General features: G+C 40.7%; 1 protein-coding gene across 2 annotated transcripts in view; it reads left to right on the top strand.

The window, feature by feature from the left end:
• The window catches only part of ptpn4a (protein tyrosine phosphatase non-receptor type 4a), a 76,634-nt gene that overhangs the window by 33,968 nt on the left and 24,294 nt on the right, over window positions 1-18,372 (top strand). For both annotated transcript variants that reach the window (XM_084362095.1, XM_084362096.1), the window contains exons 3-10: window positions 6,061-6,168; window positions 6,430-6,472; window positions 7,226-7,304; window positions 8,741-8,785; window positions 9,062-9,114; window positions 13,123-13,243; window positions 13,734-13,821; window positions 15,463-15,551. In XM_084362095.1, coding sequence (XP_084218221.1) covers window positions 6,061-6,168; window positions 6,430-6,472; window positions 7,226-7,304; window positions 8,741-8,785; window positions 9,062-9,114; window positions 13,123-13,243; window positions 13,734-13,821; window positions 15,463-15,551 — 626 coding nt within the window. The remainder of the gene's footprint in view (window positions 1-6,060; window positions 6,169-6,429; window positions 6,473-7,225; window positions 7,305-8,740; window positions 8,786-9,061; window positions 9,115-13,122; window positions 13,244-13,733; window positions 13,822-15,462; window positions 15,552-18,372) is intronic.

Below are 18,372 nucleotides of genomic sequence, written 5' to 3' on the forward strand. Positions count from 1 at the left end.
AAAAGACTGATGTAGAGAGTGGGTTGATCAAACTGTGCTGATCAAGATTCGGTTACTGTTGCTGCCTATTTCTAGCCTCAGATGTGTTCAGAAACATATTTTTGTATAATCTCTAGCTGTAATACAAAAAGTTTATGATCATTCATTGTCATTTGGGTTGTTCATAAGCAAAAGTTTGACTATCTCTTTGAAAACTTACATCTTGTAGTAGAGTCCAAACGATAAATACTCCAGCCGTTAGCGTGACTGGGTGAGCCAGAAAAGACAGACTACAGCTGCTGTGTTTTGGTAATAAATTATTTCATTTTAATTATGTGCTGGAGTTGTGTGAAAACTGTGGGGAATGACTCAGCACATTTGTGTTGTGGGATGGGTGTGGCTGTGGGAGCATTTTGCTTTCTTTGCTCCTTCTCTATCCAGAAATGGGGAGGCATGTGCGAGTGGAATATCCTGACTGTGTGTCTTAAAGTTATTTTGTTTTTGTGTGTCACCAGCCATAATTATATTAAGATGAGTTGTTTTTCTAGTTCTAGTCCAAGGAGAGGATAGGAGAGGATCCTTAAAATGGGCTTCTGAGTTAAAGCCAACCTGAGGTCTAGTCAGTGGTTTCTCAATCATATCATATGATCTTCATCAGTAGATAGAGTTTTCCCAGTTGTCAAGGAATCATAGATCAATACAAGTAATCAATCATCAATCAAGTTCACCCAAAAATGAAAAAAAACCCAAGCTGATGGGAAGTCGGATGAAGTTTTGCAGCCCATGAAACATTTCTGGAGCTTCACAGAAAACAGCGTTGCGTCAGTCTCCCAAACAACTGAAGTAGATAAAGACTAAAAAAAAAAATGAAAAAAATGAAAATAACCATAAAATGGCTCCATACAGCTTTTCCAGTGTAATGCAGGTCTACAGAAGCACCAAGATCGCAAATGGATGTGAAAAGATGATATTTAAACCCTTGACACCACACTTCAGATGGGGTCTGTGCTAACACCTTTAGCTAGCAGTGAAGATTTCGGCCTAAAACAAGAGTTTAAATATTGTCTTTTCTACAACACTGTTTTGCTGTGAAGCTCCAAAAGTATTTTGTGGTCTTCCTCTGCCTCCTCCTCGGCATGGGGGTTAGTAGATATTGACTGGGCAACTAATGCCAATTATTTTCATAATTATTCGATTAATTGTTTAGTTTATAAAATGTCAACAAATTGTCATCTTCAGATTGCTTCTCTTGTCCAACCAACAGTCCAAAACCCAAAGACTCTTTATTTACTATCAGGATTGACAGAGGAAGCTGGAACTGGCAAATGTTTAACATTTTTGCTTGCAAAAACAACTGAAACAATCAATTGACTATCATAAGAGTATATACATACTGTATCAGAGACCTAGCTAGGATGTGTGTGTAGAGAAGTGTTACTAACATATAGCAGCCTTGAAAACTGTTATTTGGCAGTAATTGTCAGCTCAACATTCAGCTCCATCACAGTTGTAGCATGGCTGTGTGGCACAGCTGGTGTTTCGTTTACTCGTAAGTACGGTATAACCTCCGTAAATGTTTGAAGTGATGGATTCATAGCATGGTGTAATATGTGGGTTGATTTCTAGTCTAAAGTGAGTTAGCTTCCTATTGAAGTCGCTGGAAATTTCTGCTGAATTTTGCGCGTGTTTTGGTCACACACACACACACACACACACACACACAGAGAGGGAGAGAAACAAACGGAGGTGGGTGACTCCTCCTTTACGTAGTTCCCTTCCTGTCTGGACAAGCTGCCTCACATTCCTGAACTTCCATCATTCTTTAACACAAACACGTACATGCAGCACTTACAGCTGTTTCCTGTGGACGGAAAAGGAATAACGAGGGAAATAAAAAAAAAACACTGTGATTCGCCCTCAGTCCCTCTTGTGCCTTTGATGCTTGTGGGTCTTTTCCCCTTTAACACTTTAGATAAACCCTCAGGGTGAAAAACTTATCAGAGCATCACTTTCTCCGTCTCTCTCGGCCGGTCTCTTGTGCTCTGATTGCGCTCTATCACCATCTCTCTCTTCTCTCTTCGCTCTCACGCACACAGACACTATTTCAGTCAGTGGTGCTGCTCGACTGATGAAGATCAACACAAAGAGCGTTTGTCTCGCACAGCCGCATCGTCAATCACTCTTTTTTCTCTTCTCCCTGCTCGCTCTCCCTCTTTCTCTCTCTGTGTCTCTATGACTCTCTGTCTTCCTCTTACTTTCTCTCAGTCGTCTGTTGTTCTCCACAACTCCCTATCTCGCTCTCTTTTTCTTCTTCTTTTCTTTGTGTTGTGTTACTCTCTATCTTTGTGACTCTTTCTATCACAGAGTATCCAGACCGTGAGTTTTCCACAGCGTTGAGTTTGCTGCTTCTGTTTGTTTTGCAGAAGTACAGAGAAAAAAATTGGTCAAAATGTGTGACACTTTTTGCTTCTATTAAAGTTTTTGAATGAACCTTCGAACGTCTGACGTCATATTTTATGACGGCAACACCCTAAATAACGAAATCCTCCAACAGATTCCTCGGTTTAATAGTTTTAGAGCTGAATTGCTTATTTGTTATTGTGGTTACATAAATGACATTTCTGGCGCTGTTATGTAGCTTAGAAGGAAGAGCGGGTCATCCAGTAATCAGAAGGTCGCTGGTTTGGATCCCTGGCTGCATGTTGAAGTACTCTTGGGCAAGCTACTGAACCCTGAATTACTCCTGATGAGCAGGTTGGCACCTTGTATGGCAGCCTCTGCCATCAGTGTGTGAATGGGTGACTGTGACAAGTGTTGTAAAGCGCTTTAAGCGGTCAGTAGACTGGAGAAACGCTATAGAAATGCAAGTCCATTTGTTAGCTTGCTGTTGGACCACCCCATTAATGCCTCATCCCTCCTTAGTTTTCATCTTTCCTTCTCCCTCCATCCTGCTTTGCATTTATCCCTTCATGAGTTTTCCTTGACCCCTCCCTCTTTCAACCTTCCTTACCTACTTCCTTCCTATCCTTCCACCTTTCCTTAAATACCTCCCACCCTTGCATGGCAGCCTCTGCCATCAGTGTGTGAATGGGTGAATGTGACAAGTGTTGTGAAGCGCTTTGAGCGGTCAGTAGACTGGAGAAGCGCTATAGAAATGCAAGTCCATTTACCATTTTGGTCAACTTGGCTTGCTGTTGGACCACCCTTTTAATGCAGGTGTGTGCCTTCCTTAGTGTGTGGTGAGCAGTGGAAATGCTGTTTTTAAAAGCCTTAACGCCAACAAATATGGACCGAAGTGGAATATTTTATTAGATTAAAACAAGTGTAAAACATGACAAAAAGAAAGCAGCATTTGAAAGTTAATTTATGAATGTTAACGTTATGAATGAAGCTTCAAAGTATTTGGTGTGGTCCCAGTTTTAACAATGGGTTGCTGTTTGCTGCTGCAGTAGTGGTGATCGCATGCTTGTAAAGAACCAGAGTGGCCAGCGCACTCACAAGCGCACATATAGACACATACAACACACACACACAGAGCGGCGATGGGTTTCCTGGGAGCACAGTATAAAAAGTGCACAGAGGGCTCCCACATCCAGCTTGAAAAGCCGCTTCATACAAAGGGGAAGCAGTGGACACACACATTGACACACACACACACATTAACACACACAGTCGCTCAGACATATCTATGAAAAGCCTTACTTGGGGAAAACAACAACAATCATATTAAAGGCTTGCATATTTTTCACACAACGTAGGATGGAGCATTTCTTTGTAAGATGGATTTTTAGTCGACATCTTTGTAAAGCTATGAAGTAGACAAAAGTGCCTGAGAGAGTCTGTCAGTTTTACTAAAAACGTCTTTATTTCTATAGACTTTATTCCCTTTCAACCGTGATAGTAAAGCTGTAGGGAAGTGAGCGAGAAGGGAAGAGAGCTGCATCAGAGTTGACTCACTTTACAAGGCTTTGACAGCAGTAGATTGCTCACACACGCACGCACGCACATGCACCGAGCGCTAAAAGACTGCCGGTGATCCTAGAGGGCTGCCATGTCAACATGTCAACTGTCAACTATCGTTCCGTTCGTTCCCCCCACACATGCCGGGCTGTAAAAGTGTGTCACCAGGGTAAAGGGGAGAGGTGGACAAGAGTGTGAGTGCGAGTCTGTTCTCCCATGGGAGCTCTGATGGAGTTACACACTCACTCTCTCTCTCTCTCTCTCTGGAAGATGCGGCAGGATCAGGTGTGAATTTCTGCTCCACTTGTGGTCCCACAGTTTATCCTCTCGCCCTTCCTACTCTCTCATGAAACGATGTGATATTAATGATCTGTTAAATAAATGATTCCTCTGCCTTTTCCCTTTTTTTTTTTTCCAGCCTTTCATCCCTCTCAGCCCCCTTTTCCCTTCGTCTTTTCTGTCTTCACCAGTGGGTTTCCTTTTTTTTTTACAACCTCAGTTTCATTTTAATTCAGTCACATTACTATATTTTACACACTAGTTTCATTGCAAGGATGCAACACGAATCCATTTACTTTTTAATGTGAAATACCCAACATGTACATGATAGGTATTCATTAGTGTTCAACTGCTTGCACACTTAACTGTGGTACAAAGAGGAGGCTGAATTTCATCTTCAACTCCTCTTTTAGAAAAGTGAGTCTGATAACTGAATTTAATTGGACTTGTTTACAGATTTTTTTGTGTTGTGAAGACCGTGTTTTGATTGTAACACTGTCTCTAAAGACTAAAAGTTTTAGTTTTATTAGCAAATAACCTGCTGATTGTTGTCACAGTTAATCGATTAATTGTAAAATGTCAAAAATCAGTTCCCCGGTGCCCAAAGTCACATCTTCAAATTGTTTATTTTGTTCAACCAACAGTCCAAAACCTTACATCTCTCCATTTTCTTTCATTAATGACAAAGAAAAGCAGCAAATCCTCACAGTTAAGAAGCTTAAACCAGAAAAGGTTCTGTATTTTTTCTTGAAGTATGATTGATTATGAATGAATAATTGTTTATCAGAGCAGATACAACAATAAAAATAAAGTATTTAAAAGTAGTAGTAAAACTACAGTCTGTTCTTTAAAGCATGCAGACATTCCTTTTGCTACTTCTTTGAACGAAACTGCAAAGCCTTTCCCATCAAAGACATCTTCTGAAAGCAGAACTTGACAGTAGATTTGAGTTGGTTAACTATTTTTAAAACATTTATTTTTCTTCCTGTATCTCACCCTCTTTCTCTCAATGTTCCGCTTTCCACGTCGATCTATTTAGCAACCCTGACCACCAGACAGATGGTGGTTTTAGTGTTGAACTTTGTCATTTCTCTCTTCTGAATCGTTCTGTGTGTTCTGCTTTCTGATCTAATGACAGTCATTGATCAGTTTACAGTCATTTAAAGGTAGCAAAAACATTAATTATGAAAGATCTACAATACATTTTCACTTTGTATGCCCCTGTTCCAACATGAGGGGGTGTTCAGGCGAAATTTCCCGGTTGGGGGATTAATTGTCTGAATATTCAGACGACACATGAATGCGCTATTCATCTTTATTTGAAAGGTATGGTTATGGTTAATAGCTCTCTTTTTGACTATATAACTATAACTAAATTGCTCCATTGCAAGAAAGATGTCAGATGACGTTACACGGTCACTGAGCAAACCATATAGAGAAACAGATACAGCACAACAATCAGCCTACAGGCACACATCGGCTTCGTCTCTCATACATGTTCGTCTCCATGTGGTTGGATAGATGTTAGATAAGGCTCAACAGGGGCCTCACACACAAATCTAAACTTGGTGACATATTTCTGCCCCAGTGTGACAGTTAAATTATTAAACGGAGAGAAGAGGGGTGTCTTTGTGCGGGGGGGGAATATGGCACAGGAAACGCTTTAATCTGTTTCTCACTGTTTCTCCTTGTGACCTTTCACACGAGGAGTCAGCGAGGAAGTGATTCAGAGGTCCTTTTGCAAAGCAGTGCGTCTTGTTTGTCCTTCCTTCTTTCTCTCAGTGGAAAGTGAGTCACAAGTTTATCACTAACTCATTGTGTGTTTTCTGTCCCTCTCTGCAGAAGTCGGATCATGGCCAGGTGTTGCTGGATGCTGTGTTCAAGCACCTGGAGCTGACTGAGAGAGACTACTTCGGCCTGCATATGGCTGATGACTCCTTAGATACGCCGGTCAGTGTGATGTTGTTGATCCACGATCCACATGAGAAATTGTGTGTGACTGAATGTGATACACCATGACTTTGTGTAAATAACTATCTAGAATGAGCATTTACTTTATATGTAGTGTGTGTAGTATGCTGATGTGTTTGTGGGTGTTTGGGTGTTTCTCTTAGGTGTGATATGTGTGTGTGTGAATAATTTAGGCTGTGTGTATTCATGCTGTGGAAACATTATGGTGTCTCTAAGTGTCTCTCAATCAATATTTTACAGCGCTGGCTCGATCCCAACAAGCCCATCAGGAAACAGTTAAAAAGTAGGTGAAATCCACAACATACCACATTAGCTAAACAGTCTAGGTCATTTCTAGGATTCAGTCCAACTTAAATTCAACATTTTGCAGAGGTTTGAAGCAGAAATCTGCAGGCCAGCCTCAGTGATGGTTAAAAAGTCCACACTCCACCTCAAGCCAAAGTCTCCAGTCCATGCTGTGTGTGATTTATTATTCTGAGTCTGCCTTCAGCAATGATTAAACTTCACTTCAACTCGGCTCTTTTTTTTTTTGATAGTGAGTAATAGAATTTGTAACATGAAGAACAATTAAGAAGTAGCCCTATTGAGAAATGCAGTGCTCCTCGAGCAATGATTGAACTGTGTTTCAACTCTGTTTTTATGCTGAGTGATGGAGTCATTGAGGAATAACCACAGGATTTGTGCTTTGCACAGTAAATGGAGTTGGACTGATGTGTTTGAATGAATGTAGGCCTGCTTATTTTACACGTTTGTGCCATTTGTTCCTCTTGTTTTTATCCTGTCATAGCTGAAAAAAATAAATAGGTGTGGAGACAACGTAAATAACGTCAGTAGATCAGTCAGTATCACTTCGGCCTGAATTATTTCCCCCTTCCTGACTTTCTGATGATAGAAGTACATGTTCTCAGATTAATGTTCAAAATATTTTAAATGGTCAAATCACAGTAGCTGCACATGTTTTCTCAGTAATGCATTTAAATGTAAGATCTGCCTCTTTTTGTTTTCCCTCTCTAACTGTTCATCTTCATTTTTCCAGGAGGGTCCCCCCATAACTTGAGCTTCAGAGTCAAATTTTTTGTGACAGACCCCAGTAAACTTCAGGAAGAATACACACGGTAAGACAGGCCGATATTCATCCAATCAAGCTTAATATTAAAGATACAATATAAAACGTTTATGCAACAGAAACACGTCGAGATAGATTTTCATCGGCAATGGTGGTTGTTTAAGAATACCTGCCAAAAATGATCAGTTATTTTATTCTTATATCAACATCCAATCACGTTTCCTTCCTGCAAAACAAAATATGATGTGTATATACAGATACGTGGGCTTGAACTTGTAGTGTAACTACTTTTGCTGTTTCACTCAGTAATACGTGACGATACGGAGGCTAGATACTAGAATTGACACTTAATCTGGATAATAGATAACTAATACTAGTAGTCAAGATAAATTGAACAGGTTTATTGTGATTAATTAAGTGTGTAACTGCCACGCACTGCTTTAAAGGACGCACCTAATTTCCCAGAGCTCGCCGTGTAATAAGGGACGTGCTGTATACTATATGGATTTGAAAAGTAAATGTGTTTCCTTTCTGTAGATCTCAAATGAACTTGGTTATGATATAAAAATTGGTTTGATGAACAGATTCCCTCGACGAGAGCTTAATTTTCTCCGTGAAGCGGCCTCATTACAGAAAATAAAAAAGCATCATGTTTTGCATCAAGGCCATAATGTGGACTCCAGCCCAGAGTTCTGCAAACATAAGGCCTGCGACACATAAACAACATGCCGAGGAGGCGTCACAGCGCCGTATCGCCTTTTCTGCCTGGTGTTTATTTCAGCCTCTCAGCCACAGCCTCGCTCCCTGAGCCTTATCAACACTTTGTATACAGCTTGCTACAGTGAATAATGAGCCTCAGATTTAACATGCAGATCTGGTGTACTGTAAATTCAAGTCACGAATCAAGTCAACACACTACTGATGCTTGATGAGCTTTGAACTGTGCTTGTGATGTTGGTGGTGTAGTAAACAGCAACACTGGGTTAAAAGTACTGATATCAAAAGCTTGGATGAGGAAAAACTCCTTTAAGTAATGCTAGAGTATTTTATTCTCCTTGAATTTAATATTAACTACTCCCTTTTTTAGATCTCTTTATATCAGTTTATATAATGTATCAGGCCTGTTGAACTACTTTTTTCCCAAGGGGCCAGATTTTTTACATTCCCTATATTTGACCGTTAAAGGTACTATTTGTAAGAAAGTTGATTTGTGAGTCTCAATGCCAACTCGTCAAAAACTATTTTCCATTTTCCATTAAATTTCCCATGTTTGTTTATATTGTTACATTGTAGATGTGATGATAAACGCGTCAAGACAAGAATCTTACTAAAAGCTGCATGAACCCTGATACACACAGTTTCTATTGTTTCATTTATGCTTTAAACATCTGTTAGCTGCTTGTCTTTACATCAACTTAGATTCAGTGTAAACAGATTTAACGCTTCACTGGTCTTATCCTAATGCAGTGTGTTGTCTCCCCTCAGCTACCAATATTTTCTTCAGATCAAGCAGGATATATTGACTGGAAGGTGAGTAATTCTTTCTGTATGAACACGAGTGGACAGTTCTGCCTTACAAAGAGCTAATTGAATCGGTTGTTGTGGAGCTAAAAATGCATTTATATACATACACATACACACAAGCTGATGTACAAACACACTCAACATGCTCATTATTGTTTTTGTCAGCATTTCTGCTTCTTCTTAAATAAAAAAAATAGCTCCTTTTTTCTGTATAGCTGAGAGAGATTTTCGTATTGATCCTAGGCTTATTATCTCTGTCTGTTTGTTGTGTGTGTGTTCCAGATTGCCCTGTCCACACAACACAGCCGCACTGCTGGCGTCCTATGCTGTTCAATGTAAGTAGCTCCTAAAGCTCCCTGGATACATCCACTCCACATAACGATGGAAAGGCAATTCATTAGGCCTCTCTTTAGCTGCACACACTGTTAAACGTAATGACTGTGGTCGCTCCAGTGCTTTTATAGCTGGTGCTCTGAAGCCATTATGATTCAATTAAGCTGTGTGGTGATATTTGATATTATTTGCCGCGATGTAAATATTCAGTGTGATTGTGGTTTGGTTGTTTATAGTTAGTCATCCATGTTATTGGCCAAATGGAAATGGAGATTATGCATCATCCTTTATTTCATCCCTATTTATTGAATGAAGGACAAAAATAAAATAAAATAGAAAATAAAAGTTTTAGATGTAATGTTGGATTGAATTAAATAGATCTAGATAATACTGTTGTGTTATATTCAAAACTTTCATTATAAAACCCAACATTTTGGGGCGCCCCAGTAGCTCAGTTGGTAGAGCTTGTCCTCGCTGCAGCTGCAGAGTATTTGAATCCACCCTGTGGCCTTTTACTGCATATCATCCTCATTCTTCAGCTGGCCAAAGATAAAAGATCATTTAAAATAAATGATAATAAAAAAAGGTGCCTGCGAATGAGACTCAATAATCAGAGATCTTTCTCCAGATTCACCTTCCCTACCTTTATGAACAGATGTCACAAAGCACTTCGCAAAGTAAATAATGATTGAATATCAGCTGCTTAACAGTGTTATCCTGCATTTACATGGATTATAATCGTACATTTTTATTTAATTTTGATCCATTGATTTCCTTTTTGTGTATTATTGAGGTTGTAAGTGGTGTTTCTGTTATTTGGCCACCCCGTTGGTATACATGAGAGGGGCAGAATATTAGAAACACCTTTCAGTATACTGTAATGCACTCCAGTACGACACCTCTACCCGCTATTACCTTAATAACAAACATAAAGTTGAATTCAAACCTTTCTGACAGTGTCAACAAAACCTAAAAAAATATAAGCTTTGTAAAAGTACTTATTACGGCAGAGCTGTTGAATTGGATTGCGTTACATGATACAGGTTCGTTGATCCTTGCTTACAACACTATTCCAGCATCTCATGGCCTACATTTCTCCAAACCCACTGGTTAAAAAACATCTCTTCAGACCATTCAGTGCCAGTGGACGTTCAGCCTCGTCTACTGTTGTGATTTAGTGTTTGGGTTAAATGCTGACTGGGCCCCTCTGTCATCAGAATAATGACTCCTGACACACTGCTCTGTCTGTCTGTCTCACTCGCTCTTTCTCTTTTATTGCCGCTCATTGTTTCCACGCAGCCTGTTTTGCCTTCTGTCTGTTTCTTTCTTTTATCTCTGTTTAGTCTTTCTCATCCCTCTCTGCTTAGTACTCATAAACCCCCCGCCCCCCTCTTTCTCTCTTACCCGCCTTCCCTCTGCTTTCGCCCTCTTTCTGTCCTCCACCTCTCCGGCACATTTTGAGGGGAATTTGCACTGCTACGGTATATAGGTCAGAGAGGAGATTTGGCCTAGACTACCAACATCATGACACTACTGCTTCTACCCACACACACACACACACACACACACATACACACTCTCTCTAGCTAGGTCCATGTTGTCACTTCACTCAGTGCCAGGCCAGATTATGAAGATAAATGTTTGCTTTGGGAAAAACGGCTTGAAGCAGCTGCTATGCTGCTAATTCAGTTAGCTTGCCCCGAGTGCCAGCACTGATCACTCTAAATCCCACACTAAAGCTTTGCATTCTCAAAACACCACCAATCCCACCCAGTAGGCCGAACTGTCTGAAAACCAGAGCAACCCCCACCTCGTTTTGGTAAAAAGAAATCTTGAAAGAACACATTTTGTTTGTTTCAAAGCAGTAGATGTGGGCTTGTGCAATGCAGCTTTACATATCTACAAAAAATGTTGCATCACCAACACAAGCTGTGTTTTATTCATATTTAGGGATAAACACTGACTTTTATAAAGGCTGGTAACCAGACATCCGCTTTTAGTTGACGAGCCTGGAAATATGGCTGCCATTCATGTAAAATGTGTACTTAAATCTATCGAAGCATAAGACATTTATTCTGAACTTTGAAAATTTCCCTTTAGTTTTTGTTCACTGAGCGCATGAAATCAATTATATAACTTCCTCGAGGTCGACACTCTCACCAGCCCCGAACAATTCAAGATGATGATTTCTAAGCACTTCAACTCAGTGTGCAATTGTTGTCACTGAGTATTGCTCTTTTGTTTTAACTCATATTTGTGTTAAATTACTGTTTGAAAAATTGAAACTGAAAATTGTGACTTGCAGTAAAATAAAGTTTAAAGGCTTTATAACAGTAACCGAGCAAACAACGTTGTAGTTTGTGTTTAATGTGAATGATTTGCAGCATCCACTTCATAAAGTCGTTGGGCTGCCCGCTTCAGGCTCCAGTGCTTGTGGAGCTCTGTATTTCTTTAGGTTGTGCTCTCTCGAACCAGCAGACTTGTCGAGGTGTGTGGTGTACATGCTTTGCTGCAGAATTATCCGTGCAGCTCAAAGATGTCGGGATACTTAACCTCCAAAGACTTCTTGTTCATATTCATCTGGCTCTTTGTCAGTAGAATCAATTTGCATTGCAAAGCTTGTGACCGGAGGGTGGCTGGTTTAACACTGGCAGAATAAATCTGGCTGGGGAAAGTGAAAGGCAGCACCTGCCCCTCCCTCATTACCACCACTGAGGTGCCCTTGAGCAAGGCCCTTAACTAGAGGAGCTGGATCTTCAAGGCTTTCCTGAAAAAGAGAAGATTGCTCTCAGTGAACCCTCCCTGAATAAGTGTTGTCAAAAATATAGATTTCCAACAGTATTGATTCTGAAACAGTTTCAATATTTATTTTCTTAGTTAGCGGTACACAGGTACCAGCTGCACTTTCACGCTCTCTTCACAGCGAGTTGACATTTAAATATCACTAATGCAACCAATTTTTTAAATGTATACATTTCTGGGTACACATTTTGTTGTTTGCTGTCCCTGTTTTCTATTTTTCCACCGTTGGCAACCAAAGGCAAAGAATTAGGTGCCAATTTCTCCAAATGGTTGCCAATGGCGACCTGGCAACTGTTACTGACGAGCCCTGCGTATTGACAGTGGTGGTAAACATACAGCCATGTTTTCTGTCAAATGGCGCTTGTTAATTAAGAGAAAGCAAACACACATGCACACACTGTCACACATACACACTTGGACTAGATTACCCACGATGCATGAAGACCGATCACCACAAATGGGGAGTTGAATGTCTTGTTTGTGTTTGTTGGTCAATAGCATCATTATAAGTAGCCTGATCTCAAGCTAGTCTTTCCACTTGGAGTCGATCGACAGCGGAGTATGGATTTTTCTCTCAACACAATATGAATATATATAGAGAGAGATCAGGCTGTCAGCTGGTCTTTGAGCTTTATTGGCCCTAATATTGAACTTGTTAAAGTAATAACTGTGGCTTAAAATGAAACCAACACTAGCTTACTGTTCTCAGATGTAAGCTATTGACTGTACATATATTTCTCCCTGGAGCTGCGCACACATCAATAAGCGGGCAAGCTTGAATTGATTCGTTGGTCAATATGCTTAGGCTACCGGCTAGTAGGTTAGTCCAGGGACTACTTGAGTGAATTGATGCTTTTGAGCTTCACCCGCCGGCGAGCAAGCTAATAGCTTTGGGGATTCGCTCTGAGCTACCAGAGATCTGGGAATCATTTCACTCGGCCTGTTGTGTGCAATCACTCTGTTCTTCATCGTTGCGTAAAAACATCTTCATTTCTGATTCTAGTGGTGCATTTAAAATTTGCTACATATGAAATACATTTGTTACAAAAACAGCCTAAACTAACTTGCTATTTAGTTTTTTGACGTGTTTGGACCTCTCTGTTATCCTTGTCGTTATCTCATTATGTGTCTCATTCCGCCTCACTGCCTTTTCTAAATTGAGAGTGGTGCATTAACATGTCAACCTGTCTCTCTCTCTGTTTGTGCAGCTGAGTTGGGGGACTACAGTGAAACGGAGCATACAGCAGGATATCTGTCAGAATACTGCTTCGTCTCCAACCCCCCACAGGACTTCCACAAAGAGGTCTCCAAACATCACCAGCAGCACAGGTACAATCGGATACACAAACACACACATTCAAATGCACAGTGGTGGGGCAAGAAATTGATATTTAGTACTAATACCATGTTACTTAAATCTAAGTAGATAGATAGATGCATTTAACTGTGTATGTGGCAGGAAAAACTCTCAAAGATTAATGTGACTGTTGGCCTTGAAAAGATTAGTCCAGATAAAGATGCTGTTCATGCTACAAATATTGTTATAATGACACTGTTTGTTGCAGTAAAAGTAATATTTTTCTTCATTTGAGATATATACATATATACACACTTACTACATATGTGTAATGAACACATAAACAGAAATGACTTGCAGTATATGCCATGGTTTATCTGGTATATGCCATGGTCTATCTTTATCCTGTTCCTGTTTCTTCATTCATATCTCTGATCGCTCATTCTTTTGTTTGTTTTTGTGCCCTTCCCTTCCTCTCACCTTCTCCATATGTCTCTGTCTTTCTCTCACTCTCTCTCACAGTGGTCTATCTCCTGCCCAGTCAGAGTTTAATTATCTGAACACAGCACGTTCGCTGGAGCTCTACGGGGTAGAGTTGCACTATGCAAGGGTAAGTAAGGTTTTATTGTGCCACTGTTCAAGACTGCTGTATGTACAGTTTGTGTTTCCGTGTTGTTGTTTGTCTAGTGCCTCGGTTTTTATCTGAGGTCTCACTCTAGCCGCCTCTCCTCCACAACAACCCTGAGCAGTACAAGATTATTTCATCCTTATCCACCGTCAGCCAATAGCAGCAGAATATATATCATGAAGTCCCAATCTGCGCCGTGCTGTCATGTTGATCTGATGCTGTTTTCATTCCCTCAGCAGCTGAGGAGGAATGAGAACAGGCTGGAGGAGTTGCAGTGTGTACAGTTGGTGTTGATGCCCACATCCTGCATATATACCACACATTGGCATTCAGCTGTCACTGAAACATCAACAAATAGTAGTAGAGTAGCCAAGTCCTTATTTAGATTGATTTATTTTATATATTTGTGGATTGTTATGTTGAAAACATTGCATGAATCTACTCTGGCTACTGTGCTACAGTAAAAGCTTAAGACTCACCTCACCTGCTGAAGGGAAAAGATGTATGTTGTACCAACTATCGAGTCATGGGGGAGTACAAATGTGTGATGGTGAACTGTAAACGAACTTCAAGAGCAATTTTCCTTATACACACAAGATAAAATACCCACTTAATGGCTGTCCACACCAAGAACGATCACTATACAATAACCATAACAATGTGACCACACTGATAAACAGCTAAGGAGAATGGATGTTGATGACGTGTAACTGTTGTACGTTGTTCAGAGAAACAAAAAGAAACCCCCTCGAAGGGATATGGTTTGACACAATTCTTCACAGATGAGTAGTTCGGAGAATCCAACACTCTAGTTGTCATCTTTTGAAAACAAATTTTATTCATGCTTATGACTGAGACAACATCAACTATCCTGGCGATCGTTATAAAGGACCTCAAAACAAACTTCAGAGACCCAATCAGCGCCAAAGACCGTTAGACCAAAGACTGAGTTATTAGAGTAGACCGTCTTAAAAGTGTTTCCTGAATGCCATCAATTAGCTTACATAAAAGAGCTCAGTATATAAGCTGATGCGTGATGCTGGGGTTTTCTACCTGGAAGTTATTGTGAACAAACATCGTAATTCAGTCTATGATCAAGAAAAAAATATAAAAGCTTCCTTTCATTTCTTAAATGGGGTCATCAGGAACAAAACAATCATCGCCGACAAATTATGTCAGTCTGAGGCGGTTAACAGTCTCCAGGCTGGGTTTCCAGATTTATTGATTAGAGAGCGTGTAACAAAACTTTAAGAAAATCAATTGTGTTGTCTCCGTGAAGCAGCACAAGATAAACATGTTTCAGCACTCCGTCATCATCAGTATCTCATTGCACATGCAGGATGTCCAGTGCGTACTGTATAAAATTACAACTCTAAATTAGAAAATCAATGAGGAGAAAAGTCTAAACATGTCTGAGGTTCTTCTCTAATTTACTGAAGATGTTTATTTGTCCTGAACCCGTCCCTATGAACTCATGTCCCAAACAGATTCTTCAGTTTTATCTGTGTTTTTAATAACCTCTACTCTTAGTTTGAGGCAGCTGGTTTGTTTTTTTCCCCTGTTGTCTCATTTCAACTCTGCCTCGATCTTCTCTGCTCACACACTCTGTTCCTCTCTTTTCAGGACCAGAGCAACACAGAGATTCTTATTGGGGTGATGTCCGCCGGCATTGTAGTTTACAAGAACAGGGTACGGATCAACTATTTCCCATGGTGAGTGAAACACACAAAAAACATGAAATTACATGTATCATCAAGTGTGCAGGTCCACTACTCTATTCTTCCAGCTATTTTGATAATTGGTTAATTGGTTTCAGTCATTTATAAGAACAACAATCATTAGTTGTAGTCCTACTAAGTAGCCATGATAAAGTGAGAACTAGAATAGCACTCAGTAGAGCACATACCTCCACCAAAACCCAACAGTCCCCTTTTAATTAAGATCCTATCAAGATGTTCTCACTCACCAGCCACCTAAATACACCTAATATTTTTCATCAAGATCCATGAAAACGTTGTGCAAAACAATACCTGGATCCGTCCCATTATCCGGATCCACACCAAGAGTTAATGGGGTCTGCTCTGGGCCGTAATCGCCCACCCAAGTTTCATGGAAATCTGTTGAGTAGTTTTTATCCTGTAGTTTTAATCCTGCTGACACACCAACCAATAAACAAACGGACACGTCGATTTCAGTGAGGCAGTTGGTCAGGGTGGAGTAGGCTTTCAGTGGCGGCAGAATAAGGTGATGTGTAATCATCAGCAGCAGTGGAAGTGAAGACCATGAAAACAGATGAAATCACCAGCGCCGAAACAGGAGGGGATCGGGTATTGAACCCTGTGGGACGCCTTTGAAGTGAGGGGCGAATCAGATTTTTAACGCACAATTTCCATCCTTGGTTTCAGTCAGGCAGCAAGTGGGAGATTTTTTTTGAGCGTTTGTTGGAGGAGAAAATATCGACAGGAAGAGATGAAACATGAAACATACATGCATACAAGTTCAACAGTATCTGTTACACCTGCAGGAAGGTTGCTGAAAACCAACTGTTTCAGAGAGAAGCAGAAAACCTGGCAGCTCTCAGGTGTGAATAAAGTGTGGATGGAAAACAGAGCACTTCTAGATAAAAAATAACAGCTTCCTCCATTAATATTTTCATACTAAAAAACAGAAGACTAGCTTTTTTTTCTGGCCAGAGGAATCAAACTGTGCATGTTCTTGTCACAAACCCACTTCTCTGTCCATAAATCTGCTGCCAGCTCCACTTGAGCCGCATCCAGGGACCCTTTTTGCTGAGAGATGCTCTACATAATATTTTGGTAACCTCTCACATGGTGATTATGACATGGCATATTAATGTTTAAGCCTTCAGTTGATCTTTTTTAGAATTATGCAGATGATTCCACCAGATTTTAAATGTTAAACTAGGTTTCCTGGAAAAATTTTAACCATCAAATCTGCTTGCTCTCCTTCCTTTACCCAACATTCACCTCTCTCCATCTCATCACTCTTTACATCTCTTGCTTTCTCTCTGAAGCATCGATTCTTGGAAATCTCTCATTCTCTGCCGCAGCACCGTGGGAGGCTAAATGTTAATGGGTGCCGGGGGTGGGATAGTAACCGCTCAAATCCCTGTAACTCCGGAAGATAATTCACTCGTGTGTAGGCTTAACGCACACACACCCACCCCTGACCAAATGCACACAGCAGCTGGTGTGTATGAGTGTGTGTATGAACATCACTGGATGTCTGACAGCAGCAAGATGTTTGTGGTAAGACGGGGTTTGAGTCTGCGCTAGTGTAGGGTTTGTAGAATGAAGGATTTTTGTGAAAATGACGTTGTGGGGACCCAGTTCGTAAATCTGGGGACTAGTCTACCATTTAGGATCGAAACCATGCCGCCAAACCATGAAATTTTTAGAGTACAGACTTGGTTTTTGGTCAGGGTTTTGGACAAGTCTCCATGGAATGAATGTAAATCAATGGAAAGCCCTTGTAAGCAGAGAAAAAAATTAAGCTTAAGCCAGTTTGTATGTGTATGTGAGTGTCCCTGTCTGTGTGTGTCCAGTCGGTTGAGCTAAATTTAGAGACCAACAGTGGTGTCCCCAGCAGCTGTCCCCCACCATGTGTGTGAAAGAGAGGGAGACATAATAGTCAACAGTGTCTCTCCACGCCATACTTCTTTTCTCTCTTTTTCATTTTCTCTTCAACAAAGACTCACTGTTCCCTCATCTGCATCAGTCCTGTCACGTCTTCTCATGTTGTCTCTTCTCGTCATTTCTTCTCTTTGTCCTCATAAATCGAACTGTAAGATACAGTAAGGAAGGGTCAAGAGTGAGAGAGAGGGAGAGAAACATTTAGACTTTTGCCTCCTTCCTATTTCTGTCCGCAGCAGCCTGACAAATGAGCCACACTTAGATGGGTCATGACTCACACTCTGCCTAAGCGTGTGTGTGAGTGTGTGCGTGTGTGTGTTTTCTCCATGCAAGTGTGTGTGAGTAAGTATGTAAAATATATTTAGCAGGGAGCGATGAGTCACAGCAGCAACAGAGCTCTGGGGAGGGATTATGTTACTCTGCTGCTCATCAGCAGACCTCTTGCTGTGGCCGCGCGTGTGTGGTCTTCTGATTCAAACATTATTTTATACCGTTTCTTCCTCTTTAGACGCATGACTAGAAAACAGACAGATTTATGAGAAAAGACGGAGACTCAAGTGCGGTCGTGCTCTTATAACCGATACTCTGCAGCTATGGGAGGAGGAACAGGTCAGAGGGTAAACGAACAGTTGCGATGTGACACATGGGCCAGCTTACTGGAAGAACAGGCGTTTCGTTGAGAAGTGTGCCTTTCCATTCAGAGAAATGTGGAGCTGCTGTTCTTATCATCACTGCCAGTCTGAGAATATGGTGGACTGGGGCAAGACCACGGCTTAGACTTAACCGTCGCATGCTAAAGATGCTAAAAATATTCACATTTTTATTTCATTTTATAAAATCGAATTTAGATAGCTTTATTGGCATGACCATAACAAAATAC

The sequence above is a fragment of the Pagrus pagrus genome, assembly GCF_965226575.1.
Source record: "Pagrus pagrus genome assembly, chromosome: 9".
Classification (NCBI taxonomy): Eukaryota; Metazoa; Chordata; class Actinopteri; order Spariformes; family Sparidae; genus Pagrus; species Pagrus pagrus.